Here is a 20462-nt window from a genome sequence, read left to right as displayed (position 1 = left end):
TCTCAGACCTCCTCACATGTTCTTGATGTTCACCATGCGGCATCGTCTTGATGTAAACATAGCCTTGAACATCTTTCACTGCATCATTCATTTCACCCAGCCTATGCAGCAAACAGTTCATATGCCTTTTGGAAATCTCATTACCGATTGGTTGGAGTCCATGGAGGTAAATGTCTCCCGAGGGAAGCTACAGCATATGATAGTTTCGTATTCCCGCATCTCTGCGTGATCTTTCACGAAGACTGGTATGGTGGCTGGATCGGATGGCATTAGATGGATTGATGGACGTTCTCTTGGTGAGGGACCACGAGCTCGACCTCAGGGGGCAGGACAGGCGCCGGCTCCAGAGGCTGCTGATCCTCAGGCGGACATTGAGGCACCTGGTTGTCCAGATCCTGCTGTCGCTACCCAGATTCAGATGCTTGAGGAGACTGTGGACACTCGTCTTGAGGAGCTGTCCATGGCTGTTGCTGAGATGCACACTGAGATTGCCACTCTGTGGACGAGTGTTGAGTCTTTGACCGAGCTGGTGCGCTCGTGGATATCAGATCGCTCTCGTCAGCTCCCTCCTACGGCAGAGGATGTGCCCCTGGTCCTGCTGATTCTTCCAGGAGTCCTGTTGCTCCCACTGATGTTGCTGCTCCTTCTGCTCATTCTAAGGGCGACATGATTGAGTTTTATGTTCCGTTATGACATCTAGTGTCGCTTTTCTGTATGGATGTTTGGTTGTGTGCCTCTTAGTTTGTAGTGTGCGTCTACGACACCATTTTGTATTTTGTGTCCATGGTATGACTTGTCAGTTGAACATATGTGTTTTGGAACAATTAATTTTAGTCTATGATATACACAATTTCTCTATGGTGTTTTGGTTTAAGGGGGAGTCTCCTTCTAGTATATTGTTTTTGCTTCTTGCACTCATTGAGGGGGAGTGGATGTAGTTTCTTTTTGATATTTGGCAAAGGGGGAGACATATGCTGAAGTTTATGCTTAATTTAATTAAAATTGAAATTCAAGCTTACTGTTTATGTTTATGCTTATTGCTTATGCTTATTTCAGATAAATTTTAGCGTAGTTGCAATCATTATTCGTCATTGTATTATTATGGTGTATTGGAAATTAGCCTAAACTTAAATAGATTGTCAAACATCAAAAAGGGGGAGATTGTTGGTGCAATCATGACCTGGAAGTTTCAATGTGTTGACAATTGTTTAAGTTTAGGTTAATACGTTGGATCTAACATGCACTGTGAGTTTGCAGGAGAAGTTTCTTGCAGGTCCGAAGACCGGATGCAAGAAAAGTCCAAGAAGGTCGAGGATCGAATTCTTGGCAAAAGAGTCCTTGCAGGTCAGAGGACCGAATGCAAGGCAAGAGAAGTCCAAGAAGGTTGAAGATCGGAATCTTGGCAAGAGAAGTTCCTGCAAGTCAGAAGGTTGGATGCGTATGCGTGTTAAGCTCACTTAGGAAAAATCGACTGGTAAATCGATTTAGATATGGCTGTGAGGCATAATGCCTTTGAATCGATCAGCCGATCGATTGGAAGGAAGACAATCGATCGGCCAATCGATCGAGAAGTCTCTGTGCAAAGCACAGAATGCCTCTGGATCGATCAGCCGATCGATTGGGGTAATCCAATCGATCGAGCGATCGATCTAGGAAGCTTCTGTGCGAAGCGCAGAATGCTTCTGGATCGATCAGCCGATCGATCAGGATAATCCAATCGATCGAGTGATCGATCCAGGGAATATATGCGTGAAGCACAGAATGCTTCTGGATCGATCAGCCGATCGATCGGGGAACCAATCGATCGAGCGATCCTGAATTGATCAGCCGATCGATTAAAGTCACTCAATCGATCGGCCGATCGATTCACAGAGTCACTGCGATTTTGGATTTCACGAGCATGTTTTTGAATCGATTCAAGCACTGCACCAATCGATTCAAGTTCAAGTGAAGTAATCTACGTCGTTGATCTTGACGCGATGGCTTCCAACGGATACTTGTGAATCGATTCAAATATAATCCCAATCGATCCATGGCGACGATGATGTGAGAAACAGCTAGTTTTCTCGTCATTTAAAAGAGCTGGAAGAAAAAGAAACAACAGATCTTGAGAAAAATATTGTTCTATTGCTCTAGTGTGACCAATCTTTGAAGTGCTCAAGATCTCTCAAGGAATTGAAGATCAAGCTCTCCATCTCCCCACGTTTTCAAGATTCACGTCACAAGGAAGAAGTATTTCAAGTTTGTAATCTTTCTTTTCTTCTTCATTGTTGTGTGTGATCTTTTCTCTTGGAAAGGGAGGCTTGTAAGTCTTGTAAGGTTTCTCCACCTTCGGTGTTAGTCCGAGAAGGAGAAGTTTGATAGTGGAAGGGTGATGGTGGTGTGGATCCTTGGACTAGTCACCTCCTTGAGGAGGTGGATACCAAATAAATACAAGAGTTAGCATTGCCTTCAAGTGTCCGTTGTGAAAGATTAAATTTATCAAGAGAACGAAGTAAGCCATTCACCCCCCCCCCCCCCTCTAGCTCAACCGATCCTAACAGGGGGGAGCTAATGTTGGTGCAGGATGCACCAGAATTGAACCTGCGTTTTGATGTTGTCAAAGGTTCAAGTTAAGTCTTGTTGTGATCTAACAAGTTAACTAAGTGGGCAGGATGTTTACTCAACTGGGAAAGTCTTAGCAGATCACAGAAGCTAGGAAGGAAGTCCTAGTGGATCAAGTGGATTTGACACTTGGCAGGGAAGCTCGATAGGTCTGGAGGATCTGGCATCAAGACGAAGCTCTAGTGAGCCAATTCGATGCTAAGAGGTAAAGTTCAAACATGTCTAGAGGACCAATGTTTGGTAGGTAGGTTGAGGTAAGCAACTGGAGAGGAGCGACGGTGAGGTCGAGTTCCGGAAAGGAACAACCTTAGATCACTGATCCAACTGATGAAATTGAAAAAGTTTCTAAGTTGAGATCAAGATAGTTTTATTGTTGATTACTACTCATGCATCATATATTACTATCCTAATTTTGTTTTACAGGAAATATATGTTTAACTTTGTTTATAGGAACCGGTTTGATCGATCGACCGAACCCATGGATCAGTCGACCGAACTAGGTTGATACAGAATGGAGATTAAATCATGTTGAAGCAAACATGGAAGCCAGGTTGATCGGTCGACTAAACGTAGGGATCGGTCGACCGAACAATAAAAACATTAATGGAGAATTAATGACGAATCTCGACGAATAGGAGAACTGCTTTGTTCGATCGACCAAACAAAGTGATCAGTTGACTGAACAATAAATTCTCATAAATACTCAAAGATCAGATCTTAGAGAAGAAGGAAAGCAAGGGGTTTAGTGGACCAATAGGAGGATCAATCAAGCGAAAGGATCAGTCAACCGAATAGGTTTTCAATCGATCGAACCATGCTTATAAAAGGACCTCGAGGTCTGTTCCAAAAAAATAACTCTCTAAAGATTCTTCTGTTGCATTTTGCTCTTGACTCTACAGTTCTGCGCCAAAACTCTATGTGCAAGCTGCTACGCTAAAAAGTGTCGACTCTTTTAATCATCTACTCCTTGTCAGTATATTTTATTTATAGCTTGCATTCTTACAAGAAGATAATAGTGTGTTACTATCATTCTTTCATTGTACGAATTGCTTCTTTCTAAAGATTTTAGAAAGAAAAATTATAGTGATTTTCCCAATGGTGCGATCAAGGATCACAGATCTTGGAATAGGAGTCGACCTAGGCTCCGAACCAAGTAACTACTTGAGTCACTTGTCTTTTGCTATCTTATTTTTCGCTGCCTTACTTTGATATTTGTTTTATGATTTGATACAAAAAAAATTAATGAGTGATATTCACCCTCCCCCCTCCTCTATAGCTTCACTTTGATCCATCAACTAATGTACGCCCAACGTGGGAAGCTGCCCACACTGGGATTCACATAAAAAAAATATTAATTCGTTTCAATTAGAGATTGTCAATAATTCTTTACCCATATGGCTAGGTGGGCTCATATAAAAAAAATAATTTTGTAATCAAAAGTTAGGGATGATAGTCAAGGGAAACAGTGATAGAAAGATGTTAGGAATACATTTGATCCTAATTATTTGATCTTAATTATCAACTTTAGAGGTCAATTCCAACTATTCTTGTTCCTACTGCTTATTCTTAAGCTCTTGGTTTTAGTTGTACTATTCTTGGTGGTTGCTAGTGTTGGATCGAGATATACGTGAGAGGGGAAGTGAATCATGTGGTTTTCAAAAACTTTTCTTTTTGATTTTGAAATTAAAGTATATGTAGCGGAAAACTTAAACACAGAGACAGAAAACATGATTTGGTTTTACATGGTTCAAAGCTTTCGACGACTTTTATTCCAAGACCCAGACCCCACTGATCTATCGATAGGTAATCCACTAAATGACCTCTTTTGAAACCGCCAAAAGAGGGGATCGAGTGCAAGAGAAAGAATAGGATAAGTCTAATACTCTACACTTTACTTTTGCAATAATTATGTACAAAATTATAAATTCATTGCCCAACACCTTCGGAAATTATCAACTTAGGCTCAGTGTTGTTGACTCCGCAATAGTGGTCGGGCATAGTAGCGTCGTAGCAGAATAGAAGCAGAAAGTCGGAGCAGTCGAAACCCCAATCTAACGCGTAAAAGCTCGTATAATAGTTGGTGAAGAATGCTTGGTTGAGATGCTCTTTTATTGAGCATGGAAGGCGCCTTCCATAGCATTGAAGGTGCCTCCAATGTGTGAAATCTGATCCCAAATTCATTGCTCCTTATCGTCGATGAGTTTTGAATTTTATCCATTGGAAGACGCCTTCCATAGCACCGAAGGCACCTTCCATGAATAGCATGAAAGCGTCTTCCAATGCTTGAAGGCGCATTGGGTACTGTTCACCTGAGGCAACTTTTGCTCCTTTTACCCTACAAAATGTGTTAGTCTAACACAACAAATAATAACATACAAAACAAAGTTAGTACAATAATAACATAATTAATTTATGACTTAGACTCTGTCTTTCGGACTAGGATCTAGTCAGAGTCTCAATTTAAGTTTTCGAAATAGACCTAAATTGGACCAACGCCTACTGTCCCTTCAATCGGGATGCTTCCTCACTTAGTCACTCTCCTCCAGTGACTTACCTCTATTTACCATGTGTCAAGTTACCTCCTTGACGTTGTTCTGACCCACCAGGTCTTCCTGCAAAAATCGCATACCCGGACTTCGCCACTCGGGAATCTCACATCTCGATCTCTTGCTGGAATCGCACATTCAGACTTTGTCACTCAGAAATTTACATCCCGACTGGACTTCCTGTCTGGTGTTAGGTCCTCTTAACCCCCTGCACATTCGGTAACAAGAATAGATAATAATAACACCTAACTTAATTCACTTATTATTCATCAAAATCTGAGTTAAATCGTTAGTGCAAATTACACCAGCAATCTCTCTCTTTTTGATGCAATGACAACTTGGGTTAAAGTTAGGAAAAGATATGCAAAAAATAGCACTAATGATTGATTCAAGAGAAAAAAACTTAGGTAAGATCAATTATTGTTTTATTCTCTTGGGTTTTCAAGATTTAGTTTATCTTTTTCTTATTTAACTCTTACCCTCCCCTTTCGTATTCATAAAAAAAATATAGATAAGTGCAGCAAATTATGAAACTTTTAGTAAGTATAAACCTTTTATAGTAATTAAAAAAATATGCCGGAGTTAAAAATTTTCAAAGGGTTTCAAGGAAAATTTGGATAAGTAAAATAAGTTTGAAAACATCTTCAAATTTTTTAACATATTTTTCAAAATACTTGCCAAAAGCAATTTGTGAAGTATGATTTTGCAACAAAACCTTTTTGAAAAAAATAAGTAATTTGTCAACTAAATAATTTTTCAAGAATGATTTTCAAAGTACTTTTAAGAAACAATTTTCAAAGGGATAAAATACTTTTTCAAAAAAAAAATTCAAATTATTTTTGTAATATATTTTCTACCAAAGAAGTTTTTTAAGTATTTTGAAAATACTTTTATGTTCAAAATAGATATTTAAAAAAAAAAATTTCCACAAAGCAAGTTTTGTCAGGTAGTTTTGAAAGTAACGTTTTCAAAGAAAAGAGTTTTTCAAACCAATCTCTTTTACAAAATATTTTGAATTATTTTTCAAGGAAAATTTATGAAAGGAATTTTTTAAGTAAATTTTAAAATTATAAACCAAGACATTTTTAAAAAATAGTAAGTTTTAGAGTTTTTTTTTTTTTAAAATAAGGTAGGAATTAAGTCATTTTGATGATAGTTTTAAATGTCCTCCCCCTAAACCTGATATATTGTAACAAATATTCAATAAAAATGCTGCCTTAAATATCTAATTGTTAGTTACTAACTAATTATCAGAAGATAGCAGTGTTCATTTGGTTAGTCAAGTTAAGTGAATATATCCAATTAGCGTTTGACTAATATGGATTACTTAACATGATCACTATAATTTAGGTATTTTTCGCCTAGACTTGTGTTGATATACTGATAGAAGTATTTAAACTCTAGATAATAGGCCTATGTATCTTACATCATTCTAAGTTTTGTGAATACACAATCAAGGTAAACCTATTGTGTTTGTAAGATTCTCGATACTTATATCTATAGGAACATACTTTCTATGGATTTGATCTGGTCTAATGCCAAAATTAATTTTTGAAATACTATGAAATGGGAATTTTTAGAAAATATATGTAAGGAGTTTTCCCTAGAATTTACAAATTATTTAAAAATTAATTATTTTGAAAATAGCAGTCATAGTCTATCATACACATTCCTAATTTATCCAAATAAAGTGGCAAGAAGTAGCTTAATGTATAGATAAAGTCAAACAAATATACAATGTATAATAGTGTATTAAAACCTAATCAATTCTAGTCATCATCAATAGGTGGAGGTAGGGACTGCTCAGGTACTCGTAAAGCTCTAAGAATCTACTGAAATTCAGTGGTCATCTTGTGCTAGAGAGAGGTAAATCCAATGGTCATCTCTCCCCGGATAGCGTTGAATCTGTCCGAGACTAATTGCCAGATTTGTGCAGAAGACTCCTTAAGTTGAGCAAGTTGTTCCTCGACGGATATTGAAGTCAAGGGCTGGGTCAAAAGAGGTCCAAAGAGCTCTTCAGTCGTAAATGATGGCATCTCCTCTCCCTCTACCAGAATGATAGGTGGGAAGTCCTCCTCGGCCTCGCCTGGAGCGTCTGACTACTGTCCCACTCTCCAAGACAGTCTCCCCTGAGCGATGACGTTTATATGCACTAATGTAAGCTAACACTGACCAATCTCGTCATACGCGGTAAGGGAAGTGGACGTACGGTACCCTGTGTCATACTACCCCTATGGTCGAAAATATATACATCAAAACGTGATAATAGGACATATGAACCTGTCACCTAGTGATGAGACTGAATGTATGAATGACATTATGAAACATGTGTAATGCAATATCGATGTCTAAGCTCTGGCATAGTGCATACAAGAAAAAGGAGTGGAAAGGATGCATCATCGCAAGATGTAATCGATAAATGCAGGTGGTCAGGACTCGATACAGGATATAGTCATGAACCCTAAAAGAGAGTGACCTAAAGTCAATCATAGTAGGTAGTTTTTCCTCCCTAAAAAAATACATGTGGATAGTGTTCAATGTAATATGAGAGTATGGTTCGCCAAATGGTAAATCCCTACTAGGGTAATACAAAAATAGACATGCGAACCTCCTAAAACCTAAACCATCATATAGTAGAGAGGGTAAGAACCTAAAGTCCTTACCACCCACTCTGGTGGAATATGTCAAGTCGTCGATCTTAACTAGGTTGTTATAAAATTGGGCACACAAGTCTAAGTTTACTAAATGACTATAATAAACTAGCCTATCTAACTGATAATAGTCAATAACCTCTATGATAAGGGCACGGTATCGTGTGAAAAATGACCTACTCAAAAACTTAAATTTAAGTGCAATATATGAATACTGTAGAAAATCTAGTGTATGTCACTCAGTGGGAAATCTAGTATCGGCAGAGGGAATAATGCTCGAACTAGGCTAGGACGGATGACATTTCGTCATTTCATAAAGTAGCGTATACATGCAAATATTCATAATAGAAACATACAAATAGTAAAAACTAATGAAATAGATTAAGTTAGAATGTACCGAGGAGGCATTGTTAAAGTTTGAAAAGAGAAAATTGGAGAAGAGGGTCTGAAAAGTCGTTGGAAGGCACCTTGAAGGAGAAAAAACGTGAACAAAACTAGCCTCTGTTCATTGTGGAAAAGTCGGGTTGAAGGCACCTTCAACCTGATGGAAGGCGTCTTCCATGTGCTATGGGGGCGTCTTCAACCAACTGAAGGCACCTTCAGTCAGTTGGGGCGAGATTTTTCCCGCCCTTCTAAGGGCACCTCCGGTTGTATTGGAGGCGCCTTTGGTGGAGGTATAATAATTTTTTTTGTTTTTTTGTTAGTTAAGTTTAAAGTTACTTTATTAAGTTTTAAGTTTGAGTTTATATTTTGAGTTAATTAATTTAAATTTAATTTAATTTAGTTTTCATTTTAATTTAATTTGAATTTAAATCCTTATTCATCTGACAAGATTTATATTTTTAATCAGAGAATCTTGTAATTTTGTGAGATGAGTTAGTTTAAATTTCAGGGTTGGGTTTGACTTATATTAGATTCAAGTTTAGCTTTGGGTTCAATAAATAGGCATTCTTTGGATAAACTTCTAAACTATGATGAGTCACCTGGATATCATTAGAGTAACCATGCCTTTAAAATTTTCCAAATAGTCCTATCCATTGAACTTAATATAAAGCTTTGGTCTAACCAGTTAGGATTAGTAAGGGGTAGTTTCAATTAGTTTCACTAATCCAAATGCACCAAGTCAAAGTCATGTCTTCCTAGACATGCATAGACAGAGTTTTCCTAATCTACTATCATCCAAAACTTCTCAAGTACCGTTTATCGAGTTAAACTTTTGTCTATATTTATGTTAGCCCTAATTGCCCAGTCGGATAACTAATTATTTTAGAGGTGTCAACTAGTTTGGAGTCTCCCCCTGAATTATTAAACTATGGGTTTAAGTTTTAGGTTTGTGTCAATTTACTTTATAGTTGTAATAGACTTAGTTATAGTTTGAGTTTAGATTAATTTTATTTTTATTTAATTTAGGTTAATTTAATTTAATTTTATTCTTTTGATTTAAATTTATTTTTGAAGGTTTAATTTTTGAGATTGAAAGTGATTTATTTGATTTATTTTAATTTATATAGTGAATTTTATTTTTCAATATATAGTATTGATTGAATTCTACTTACGTGGTTAGGCATGCTTTCAAAACCCAAGCTTTAGTTAATTTTAAATTTTGAGTTAGGGTTAAAAATGATTTAAATGTAGAGTTAGACTTATATCCAAGTTCGGTTTTATTGTACACAGCTCTTTGGGATCCAAGTATCATATTTAGATACTTGGATCCTGAGGTAAACTTTTCTAACTGATCCGTTAACTCTTTAACTTGATTTTTTAAGATAAAATTTTCTTCCTCAAGATTTGTAGCTTGAGTTGAATTTCTGTCTTGAATTAGGTCAGTTAAGGAGATTAAGCTCAGTTGTTCCTTAAGGACATTATTTTCCTTAAGAAGGAGTTTAGCGTGTTCCTCAATTTTTATTAACTTTTTGTTTAGGCAAGAAATAATATTTTTAAAAAATTATAATGTAATTAAATGTTACCCCAGTTGATTCATTTGAACCAAATGCGGACCCGTTGCTTGACTCATATTCTGATTCTTCTTCTTGATTTGATTCTCCTTTGGTTACCATTAGTGCGAGATAACTTGCTTGCTTCAGTTCGTCTGCTCCTGATCCGTCCGAGAAAGACTCATCCCAAGTCTCTTTTAGTGCCTTCTTTTGCTTCTTGATCTTGTCTTCGTTCAGGCATTCATGTTTGAAGTGCCCATTCTTGTTGCAACTGTAGCATGTGACATTTTCCTTTAAGTTGTTGGATGCAGACTTAGACATCTTCTTCATGTCACGTTTGGTGAAATTTTTATTGCATTAAGTGAACATCTTCCTTATCATCTTCACCAGTTGCTCTACTTCATCTAATTTTGATTCGGGTTCAGTTTCTGCTTCAGGTTTAGCTCCCTTCGAAGTGTCTGTAAGAAATGCAATTCCTTTCTCGACCTTTGAGTCGTTATTTTGTTCGTGCAACTCTAATTCATAAAATAGTTCATCTAACTTTAATTTTGAGAGGTTCCTCGAAACCTTATAGGAATTTACAATCGATGCTCATAGTGAGTTTTGAGGGAACAAGTTCAGAGCGTACCTGATAACATTGCGATTCTTAAGTTGATGTCCGATCATGTGCAAGTCATTGAGGATATCCTTGATCCTCGCGTGTAGTTGTCTTTCGGTTTCTCCATCCTATATTTTAATATTAAGTAAATAAATAAATAATAAATCATGCTTCGTTACCCTTGAGTCGGTAGTTCCCTCATGTAATTTGATGAGTTTGTCCCATAGCTCCTTTGCATTCTCGTGCGGGCCAACTCAGTTGAGTTCTTCTTTTGTGAGTCCACATTGGATCATGTTCAATGCTTTTGAGTCGATCTAGGTTTTCTTCTTATCTTCCGAACTCTATCTTTTAGGATCGAGTGGTACTTTTGTTGTTTCGTATATAGGCCCCCAGTACCCTCATCGGATAATGAACCGTTGCTCGATGTCTGTCTTCAAATAAACTTTCATCCTCTTCTTCCAATATAGAAAATCATTTTTGTTAAAGAGAGGAGGACGAGCGGTACTGAATCCCTCAAGTTGGGCCAATGATTACTGAAATAGAAAACTAAAAGGATGTACCAAGACTTGGTCTTGGATTAGTAGTGCTTGAGAAAAAAATATGTCGATGACTCGAGTGGTGTTGTACCAATTTCAAGTAAAAATTGAACGAGGAAGAATTATTTGAAGAGGTAACTTTACCAATTCAAATAAGGTACAAGAAAACTAAAATCCAAAAAGAAATAAAACAATTCCCCTGACTTGATCAATGGTTGCACCAATTCAAAGCAGAACTTTGCTCTAATACCACTTGTTGGATCAAGACGCACATGAGAGAGGGGGTGAATCATGTGGTTTTAAAAAACTTTTCATTTTGGTTTTAAAATCAAAGTATACGTAGCGGAAAACTTAAACACAGAGATAGAAAACAAGAAAACAAAGTTTGATTTTACTTGGTTCAGAGCCTTCGATAACTCCTACTCCAAGATCCAGGTCTCATGTAGTATCTATCAATGGATAATCCACTAAATAACCTCTTCTGGAACCACCGAAAGAGGGGATCGAGTATAAGAGAAAGAATAGGATAAGTGTAATATGCTACACTTTCCTTTTGCAATAATTACGTACAGAATTGTAAATTCATTACCTAACACCTTCGAATATTATCGACTTAGGCTCGGTGTTAGTGGGCTCCTCAGTAGTGGTCGGGCACAGTAGAGTCGTAGCAGAGTAGCAGTAGGAAGTCGGAGCAGTCAAAACCCCAATCGGACACGTAAAAGCTCATATAGTAGTTGGTGAAGAATGCTTGGTCGAGATGCTCTTTTATTGAGCATGGAAGGCCCTTCTATAGCATTGAAGGCGCCTCCAATGTGTGAAATCTGATCTCGAATTCATTGCTCCTTATCATCGACGAGTTCTGAATTTTACCCATTGGAAGGCGCCTTCTATGAATAGTATAAAGGCGCCTTCTATGAATAGTATGAAGGTGCCTTCCAACACTTGAAGGCACCTCGCGTATTGTTCACCTGAGACAACTTTTGCTCCTTTTGTCTTACAAAACATGTTAGTCCAAATAAAAACCTGTAAAATAAGGTTAGTACAATAATAATATGATTAATTTATGACTTAGACCTGTCCTTCATATCAGGATCTAATCAGAGTCTCAATTTAGGTTTCCAAAATTGACCTAAATTAGATGGACGCCTACTGTCCCTTCAACCAAGACGTTTACTCACTTAGTCACTTTCTTCTAGTGACTTACCTCTACTTACCGTGTGCCAAGTTACCTCCTTGACGTCGATCTGACCCACTAGGTCTTCCTATCAAAATCGCATATCCTGACTTCGTCACTCGGAAATCACACATCCCGACTAGACTTCCTGCCTGGTGTCAGATCCTCTTGACCGGTCAAGTTAGTCAACTATGTACACTCGGTAATAAGGTTAGATCATGATAACATCCAACTTAACTCACTTGTCATTTATCAAAATCTAAGTTAGCTTGTTAATGCAAATTATACCAACAGTTGGCTCTACCTATTCGGCGATAAACACTACAAGAATTATGATATTCGGCGACGCGTTTTTGCGTCGCCAAATGTTAGGCAAACGCGTCACCGACCATTTGATGACGCAAGAACGCGTCGCGGGGCTACGTCGCAGTTGGGTCGTTGGTAAATGTCAAATATCACATTTGGCGACGTGTTATGTAAAACGTCGCCAAAGGTGTAAGCATATGGTGACGACTCATAGCCGCGTCGCCAAATGTCTTACCATTTGGCGACGTGTGCCATGCATCGCGAAATGCAGTTTAAAATGCGAGCTATGGTTATTTTCTGCGACGTACCTTATGTGTCGCCAAAAGTACTAGACATTTGGCGACGCATGAAAAGCATCGCAGAAAGTTATACATATATTTTAATATTCTAATATTTGAATTTATTTAATTATTATATTTAATATTAATATCAAATAAAATAATTAAAAAGAATCACAATCAATAGATCTGCAAAACACTGATATTATAACTAATCAAATGTTTTTAACAAAGATATATAAGTAGTCAAATGTTGCCAAAAACATAACATAGTAAACAACAACTAGATAAAGTTGAAAAAAAAACTACATAGACATTTTGGAATGCAAGGGAAATGCTGGAGGAGATCAAGTCGAAGAACATGCTGGTGGAAGCTGAAAAGTGAAACCAGGAATGACTTGTTGAAGCTGTTGCAATAATGCATCAAATTTTTGTTGTTGCTCACTAATTGTCTTCTGTTGCTCGCCTATAGTATGTTGTTGCACATCAATCATTTGTTTCATATCCATAATTTTTCCACTCTCGTCATGATGCTTTGAGTTGATGTTTGTTGCTCTAGGACCACCTACTACAGATAGTTTAGGTAATGGACCTAAACCCTTAACATAGCGAGACCGTGTACCTAAAACTTGCGTCATGATACTGATATCTTTGGGCTGATGCACATCATTGATACTAGAGTCAGACACTTCCCCTTCCTGCTGAGTCAATCGAAGTTCCACCATTTCAGCCTAAAAGAAAAGAAAATATTAATATATAAGGAAAAAAAGATTAACTCATTATGATGCAAGGTAACCTGAAAATATATTGAATCCAGGAAAAAAAATAACAAGTCTTGATAAGTCCGCATTAGCGGGTAAAAGTTCACCTGCACAATTCAATTTTCCTTCTCTAAATCCAACATTCAAACTGAAATAATGTTTAGAAAATTGGTCCAATGCTAATCTTGGTAATGTTTTATGCCAATACCTCCCACATACCATGTCATACCAATCATAATGGTAATCATTTTCATTATATCAATGGCATTTTACAGTGCACTACATTGTTGTGCACTGTAAAATCCGTTCCAAAAAATACTTACATATTTTTGTGCAGCCCAATCATTCTTCCACTGTCCTCCTTTGTGATACAATTTCTCGAAGGTGTCGACTGCACTAGGAAGTTCTCCCATCTCAAGATTGGCCTAAAAAGACAAAAAAAGAGTTATTATCATTTTACACAAATAGGCAGTGCAAGAATCTTTGGTGCATTCTACATCAATTGTAAAACGATGGGTTACACAAATAGACAGTGAGAATATTTGAAAGCAACTCAATGGGTTACACAAATAGTCTCTTGCACAAGGGAGAAAAATATTAGTTTAGATTGGCCCGTACACAGAACAATAACTTGTTGGGTTAAAAAAATGATGTCATGCAAGATTGGCCTTAAAGTAATGTTACACAATTAAGTATACAGAAATATTGCTTTCAAATAGACTTACATCATCATGATAGTGTTGGACTAAAGTTTTAGATCCATGAGCACCCTCAAGTGACCTACTAAATCGATTATTAGTATTTTTCTCAGATTTGTCCTGCAAAAAAAGAATAATATTAGAGCAATTAGTATGAAATATTTATCAACTAATCTAATTATTACTAACCATTTGTTCTTTTTTTCCAAAATAATCACAAAGAAAATTCCAATCCTCTTGGCTTACTCCCTTGTACAGCTTCCTCTTTGGTGTATCTTTATTTTTCAACCCATCAAGTAGCTTCCAATGTCTCCTCATTTTACACCTTCGATCTCTAATAGTCCTCATGGCAAGCCGCTCTACCTCCGCCTTCACGACATTCGTTTTTGGATATATAAATTTATTCTTCAAAAATTTAAAAAAAAATCAATAATTGCATATGCATAATCAAAGCAACATAATTTAATTTTACAAACTTACATCAAGACGATCGAAGATAAGCTGCTTCTCAACCAAAGTGACATCCTCCCAAGCCATAACGAGAGGAGATATTGTATCTCGAACTATTTGAGCTATTAAATTATTAAACCATTTTTCATTTTTTCCAACACTACCCCCTGTATAATCTTCAAACTTAACCTCCAATTTATCTACTTTTTGTTTTTTTTAATGCCTTCTCGAGAACTATACTACAAGATTCTTGTCTCCAAGTAGTTTGTCTGCCTCTTCCATCCCTTATTGATTCATCCCTGCCAACACCAGAACCACTAACATTCAAACTAGACATCCTATAAAAATAACAATAAAAGTTAGTAACAGGAATAAATGAATGACTCAACAAATTAAGCTTTTCACATATCAGTCAAATACAAACTATGCTGTGCTGGCACATTTGCAAGAGAGCTATATTCCACATCCTAATTACATTCAAACCTCACAATTGATTGACTTCACAAATTGAATAGAATAAACAAATCAGTAGTAATAAAAATAAATAAATTTCTTACTTCTTCTGAAGTCGTGTCGTTAGTTTCATTTTCAATATTATCCTCCTCGTCAATTTCAATAGTATCATCTTCTTCGTCATCATATTCTTCTAATGTGTCATCTTCAAAATCGTCAACATCAACAACAAAATCATTTATATTATGCAACAGCTGATCAACATTCATAACCTCAGTTGGATCGATGTCATCACGATGGAAACTGACATTCTATAAATCTGGTAATTCTACCACCAATTGCAGTGATTGTGAATTAGTCTCTTGCACTATGTGAGGATCGATACTGGTCGTGTCAACATCATTTTCAACTTCACCATTTGGATAGTCCCACAAATTACGCGGGGCATAATCCTGCACCAATTTCCACATCGGACCATTCTTGATATCGTTCAAGTAATACACTGATTTTGCTTGTGATGCGAGTATAAATGGATCATTCTTGTACCACTCTGCCCCTATGTAGATGCTTGTGAATATTTTATCTTCTTGAATTCTTCTCTTCCTAGGATCAGTGTCAAACCATTTGCACTTGAATAACAATACTGTGCAATCTTTTAAATAACACAACTCTATAACTTCTTGAAGAATGCCATAAAAGTTTTGCCCTGCTACACTAGGTACAAGAATACCACTATTTTGTGTGGTTTGTCTCACATCTCTTTCTTCCACAAGAAACTTAACACCATTGATAATAGCACCAGAGTATGAGTACACACTGAAATTGGATCTATTAGCTAATGCATACAATTCATCTGTGACCTCATATGATCTAGCTAATCGCATTTCATTAACCTACAAAAAGTTTAGAGAAGTATAATATAGTCAGTCAATTCAAATTTAGCTTAATATTATATATCATGGACAACTTATCGTATTAATTTTTACATTTTTTTACATACCTTATCTCTAAACCACATTGGAAATTCAACTTCTTGTTTTTGTTCCACATTCCGCACTCCCCTAGCAAGTAGATAATTTCGATGTTCCCTACATGATAGTTAAGATAATATTATTAACAAATAACATGCATTTAGGTATAGACAATAATTGAAAGAGTTATAGATGACTTACTCAAGGTATTTTTCAACTTCTTGGCAATTATTTAGCACATACCACTCTGCCTTGCTCCGTAAAGAAGGTTCAAGCACTTTTACCTCTTTCTTGCCCAAGGGTCGACCAACATGCTTGAATATAGAAATAACTCGAGACGAGCATGTGTTAACCCTATCATCATTTCTTTCTGGGCGATTATATGGGGTTTCGATATCTCTAAATACATCGAGCAAAAGGTCAAAGCCTTGTTAACGATGTAAGCTTCAGCAATTGACCCCTCTGGTCGTGCTCGATTGTTAACATATTGTTTGAAGATACCCATAGCTCGCTCAATGCAGTACATCCATCTAAAATACATAGGACCGCCCATCATTGCCTCTTTTGGTAAATGAAGAATCAAGTGAACCATAATATCAAAGAATGCTGGAGGGAATATTCTTTCCAACTTGCACAGGATAAGAACAACATTTGTCTTCAACAAATTAAGATCATTAACGTTCAAAGTCTTGGCACATATTTGTCGGAAAAAATTACACAATTCAATGATATTTTCACGGACTTCTTTTTTCAAGTATAGTCGGATTCCTGCTGGCAATAATCGCTGGAGCAAAACATGACAATTATGAGACTTAAGCCCCGATATTTTACCAATGGCCTCATTGACATTTTTTGATATGTTGGCGGCAAAACCATCTGGAAACTTCACAGATTTGATAAACTGATAAAATAAATGTCTCTCTTCAGCACTTAACGTATATGTTGCCGGTGGCTTCTTCCATTTATTTTTATCTATGTAGAGATGCAACTCTTTCCTGATTCCCATATCTTGAAGATCAAGTCTCGACTTTTCTGTGTCTTTGGATTTTCCTTCTATGTTCAACAAAGTATCGAGAACATTATCACATACATTCTTTTCTATATGCATTACATCCAAGTTATGTCGTAGTGGTAAGTGTTGCCAATATTCAAGCTAAAAAAATATGCTTTTTTTGGACCAATTAAGCTCGATAGGTGAACGTTTACGCTTTATACCACCATACTGCTTGTGCTTTCCAGGCAAACAAACATGCACATGTTCTAACTGTGCTAATATATCTTCAGCAGTTAGTTCTTTAGGAGGAGATCTTGTTTCCATCTTACCATCAAATTGTTTGCTTCGCCTCATCGGATGATTTAAAGGAAGAAAACGTCTATGCCCAATGTAAGCTATCTTATTCCTTATGCCTTTTGAAGGAGTTTCTTCGTTACAAGTTGGACATGCTTTATACCCTTTTGTACTCCATCCCAACATTAAAGCATATGCCGGGTAATCATTGATTGTCCACAAAACTGCTGCACGCATTAAGAAAATATCATTAGTCACGGTATCTCGAGTATTCACGCCTTCCCACAATTGTTTTAACTCTTCAATTAGTGGCTGAAGGAAAACATCCATGTCTTTTCCAAGAGATGTCGGTCCAGGTATTAATAAAGATAACATCATGTTTTCGGACTTCATACACTTCCAAGGTGGCATGTTATATGGAACAACCATGACAGGCCACATACTATAAGTAGTGCTCATGCTACCAAATGGATTAAAACCGTCTGTTGCCAAACCAAGACGTACATTTCTAGGATCCATGGCAAATGTTGGAAATTTCTCATCAAACATCTTCCAAGCAGAACCATCTGCTGGGTGCCTCAAAACGCTATTCTCTTTTAGCCGCTCAGCATCATTCCATCTCATATCTCTTGCAGTGTGCCTAGAACTATACAAACGCTTTAATCTAGGAGTTAGGGGAAAGTATCGCATCACTTTTTTTTGGTATTTTTCTCCCTTTCATATTTTTGTCAACCCATCTGCTCATGCCACAAATAGGACAATTCTCAAGCCCGACATTTTCTCTCCAGAAAAGAGCACAATCATTTTCGCATACATGAATTGACTCATATCCCAGTCCCAGTTCACCGAGCTTCCTCTTTGCCTCATAGTGTGAGCCAGGTAATATTGCTTGAGGAAATGCCTGCTTCAATAACTTAAGTAACATATCAAAAGATTTGTTACTCCACTTGTTCAGTACTTTCACATGCATTAATTTTACCAAGAAATTAAGCGCAGAGAAATTTACACATCCCGGATACAGTTCTTTCTCAATTTCTCTCAACATATCATTAAAATTTTCAGTTTGGAAATCTCTTTGTTGAGTAGGCTCACTAGATTCTCCTATCTCCACTGGTCCAGTCAAATCATTCAAAACATCTCGCATTTCATCTTGGGCATCACTATCAGATAAAACTTCATTCTCCAATGGTGGATGTTCATATTGCTCACCATGATAATCCCACACTTTGTATGATTGTTGTATCCTATGTCGCATTAGGTGTATCTCTACAAAGCCTAGTGGTTGATACCGATGATTCAAACAATTATTACATGGACATCTTATTTTCCCATCTTCATTGGCATACTCGAGAGCGCGTGTCACAAACATCCGAACACCATTTTTATATTCAGAAGAGATTCGATTCCTCACACTCATCCAACTTTTGTCAATCGTCATTTTGTAAAACTAGAGCAAGGAAAAAATATACATTAAGTATACATGCTATGAAAATCAATCAAAATTCATACAATGTATGGTTCTCTAGTTTATTATTAGTTTAGCTCACTTGTTTTCAGTTCACTTATTGTTCAGCCCAAATTATTTTCGCGACTTACATCTTGTTGAGATATGAATCTTTACATCTTGTTTTCATCAATTTACAAAAAAACTAGATCAAGATACTAGTGGCATTCTCACAACAATTTGCAATCATTCTTTTCACTGTTCATGCATATCTAAATGGACAGATTCATCTTGTCCCGGTAAGAAATGTGGTTTCTTTATATTGATGCTTATTTGGAACTTCTCCACCCATCCTTTTTTCCATCAAATAAGCTATAGTTAGTTCTGTTCTCATAAAACACATTGGTTGAGAATTTGAGACTAAACAAAAACCCAAAGATATATGTAGAGGGAGCTATGAAATTGCAAGGAAAAAAATATCAACCATTTGGCAATTTTGATGAGGCGGAAGAGAAATAGTTTGGGTGGGAGAGAAATTACCTCAAGATGAATCATACGATGACGACGATGGAGGTTCTCTAGCGTCGCCTGGTCCGCAAGAGAAGAAGATGAGGCGTCATCGGCTGGTCCGCAGGAGAAGAAGATGAGGCGTCGCGGTCTGTGGGAGAAGAACGTCGCGTCTGCGGGAGAAGATACTGAGGGCGGCGATTAGGGATTAAGCGCACAATCCTAATAGAAATTAGTAACATTAATATAAATAAAATTTATTTTATAAAATTTCGCATTAAAATATAATAAAAGATCTAACATAAACTATAAAAATGCGATTTTTTTAATAACATTAAATAAACCCCCATAATAAATTAAAGTTTTATTAAAACATAATTTTTAAAAAATAAATATATAATATGAAAAATTTTAAAATTATAATTAAGTGGGAGTTTTCACAGATTTAGAAATTTTTTATTCTTGGATTTAGCGGCGCTTAATGTCTCCACGTCGCCAAATGACCACAATTTAAGGCGGGAAAACTTCCCGCTAATATTAGCGACGTTGAATGAGGAGTGCGTTGCCAAAGGATCACATTTGGCGACGCATTTTCTATGTTGTGTCCTTTTAGCGACGTGGAATGATGTACACGTCACGGAAGACCTTCTTTTGGCAACGCGTATGATTTAACGCGTCGCTAAATGACACCAAATACATATGGGAAAATTTCCTCTTAATATGTTATCTTTTAGCGACGCAAAATGCTCCAAGCGTTGACAAAGGGTTACATTCTGCGACGTTGACCGCATTGTGCGTCGCTAAAAGTCATAATTCTTGTAGTGAAAGATCCAGTAAAGGGATCAATGAGGCATGTAATCTTCTACAATGCAATGCAAGGACAAACAAATGGCACAAGCTCTAGACATGCTTCAGAAATAATATTCCTAATTCTCTTAATTAAAAAATTGAGACATTTAATTTATTAGTCACTATTTTTATTTGATTTTGTATAAACTATACTTGATGGAATATATTTTAGGGATTTCAAATGAATTATCGATGACATTATAAAAGAAAGATCAAGATATTATGAATATAATAGATTTGGTATATGTATGTAAATACTAACTCTAAAATATGAGAGGTAATGATTAAGATTTATTTTTCAAAAAAGGTTCATGATTCTTGTCAATAATATTAATGTTCTCAAAATGAATAATATGTTCATACGTTGGGTACTAAGATGAATGATAATCTTATTGAATATATATATAGAAAAAG

At 36.5% G+C, this 20462-nt stretch overlaps 1 protein-coding gene across 1 annotated transcript; it reads right to left on the bottom strand.

Annotated features, from left to right (window-relative positions):
• Positions 1–15300: 15300 nt before the first annotated feature.
• On the bottom strand, positions 15301–17938 carry LOC122043125. The gene is made up of 4 exons (XM_042603603.1): positions 17167–17938; positions 16368–17058; positions 15990–16077; positions 15301–15882 (listed from the first exon to the last, which is right to left on the bottom strand). Exons 1-4 carry the CDS (start codon positions 17936–17938, stop codon positions 15301–15303), a joined length of 2133 nt encoding a protein of 710 aa, XP_042459537.1.
• Positions 17939–20462: the final 2524 nt, after the last annotated feature.

Source organism: Zingiber officinale, chromosome 1B, assembly GCF_018446385.1.
Source record: "Zingiber officinale cultivar Zhangliang chromosome 1B, Zo_v1.1, whole genome shotgun sequence".
In the NCBI taxonomy this organism is placed as follows: domain Eukaryota; kingdom Viridiplantae; phylum Streptophyta; class Magnoliopsida; order Zingiberales; family Zingiberaceae; genus Zingiber; species Zingiber officinale.
Note: the sequence above shows the minus strand (reverse complement) of the source record. Positions and strands in the feature narration are given on the sequence as shown.

Excerpts from the sequence above, each read along its gene's own strand:
- LOC122043125 (XM_042603603.1), bottom strand. The coding sequence starts at position 17,938 with ATGCGATACTTTCCCCTAACTCCTAGATTAAAGCGTTTGTATAGTTCT. Across the intron at positions 16,078-16,367 it reads GCTTTGACCTTTTGCTCGAT|GGAACATCGAAATTATCTAC; the intron begins GTATTTAGAGAT and ends ACTATCATGTAG. Across the intron at positions 15,883-15,989 it reads CAATGTGGTTTAGAGATAAG|GTTAATGAAATGCGATTAGC; the intron begins GTATGTAAAAAA and ends AACTTTTTGTAG.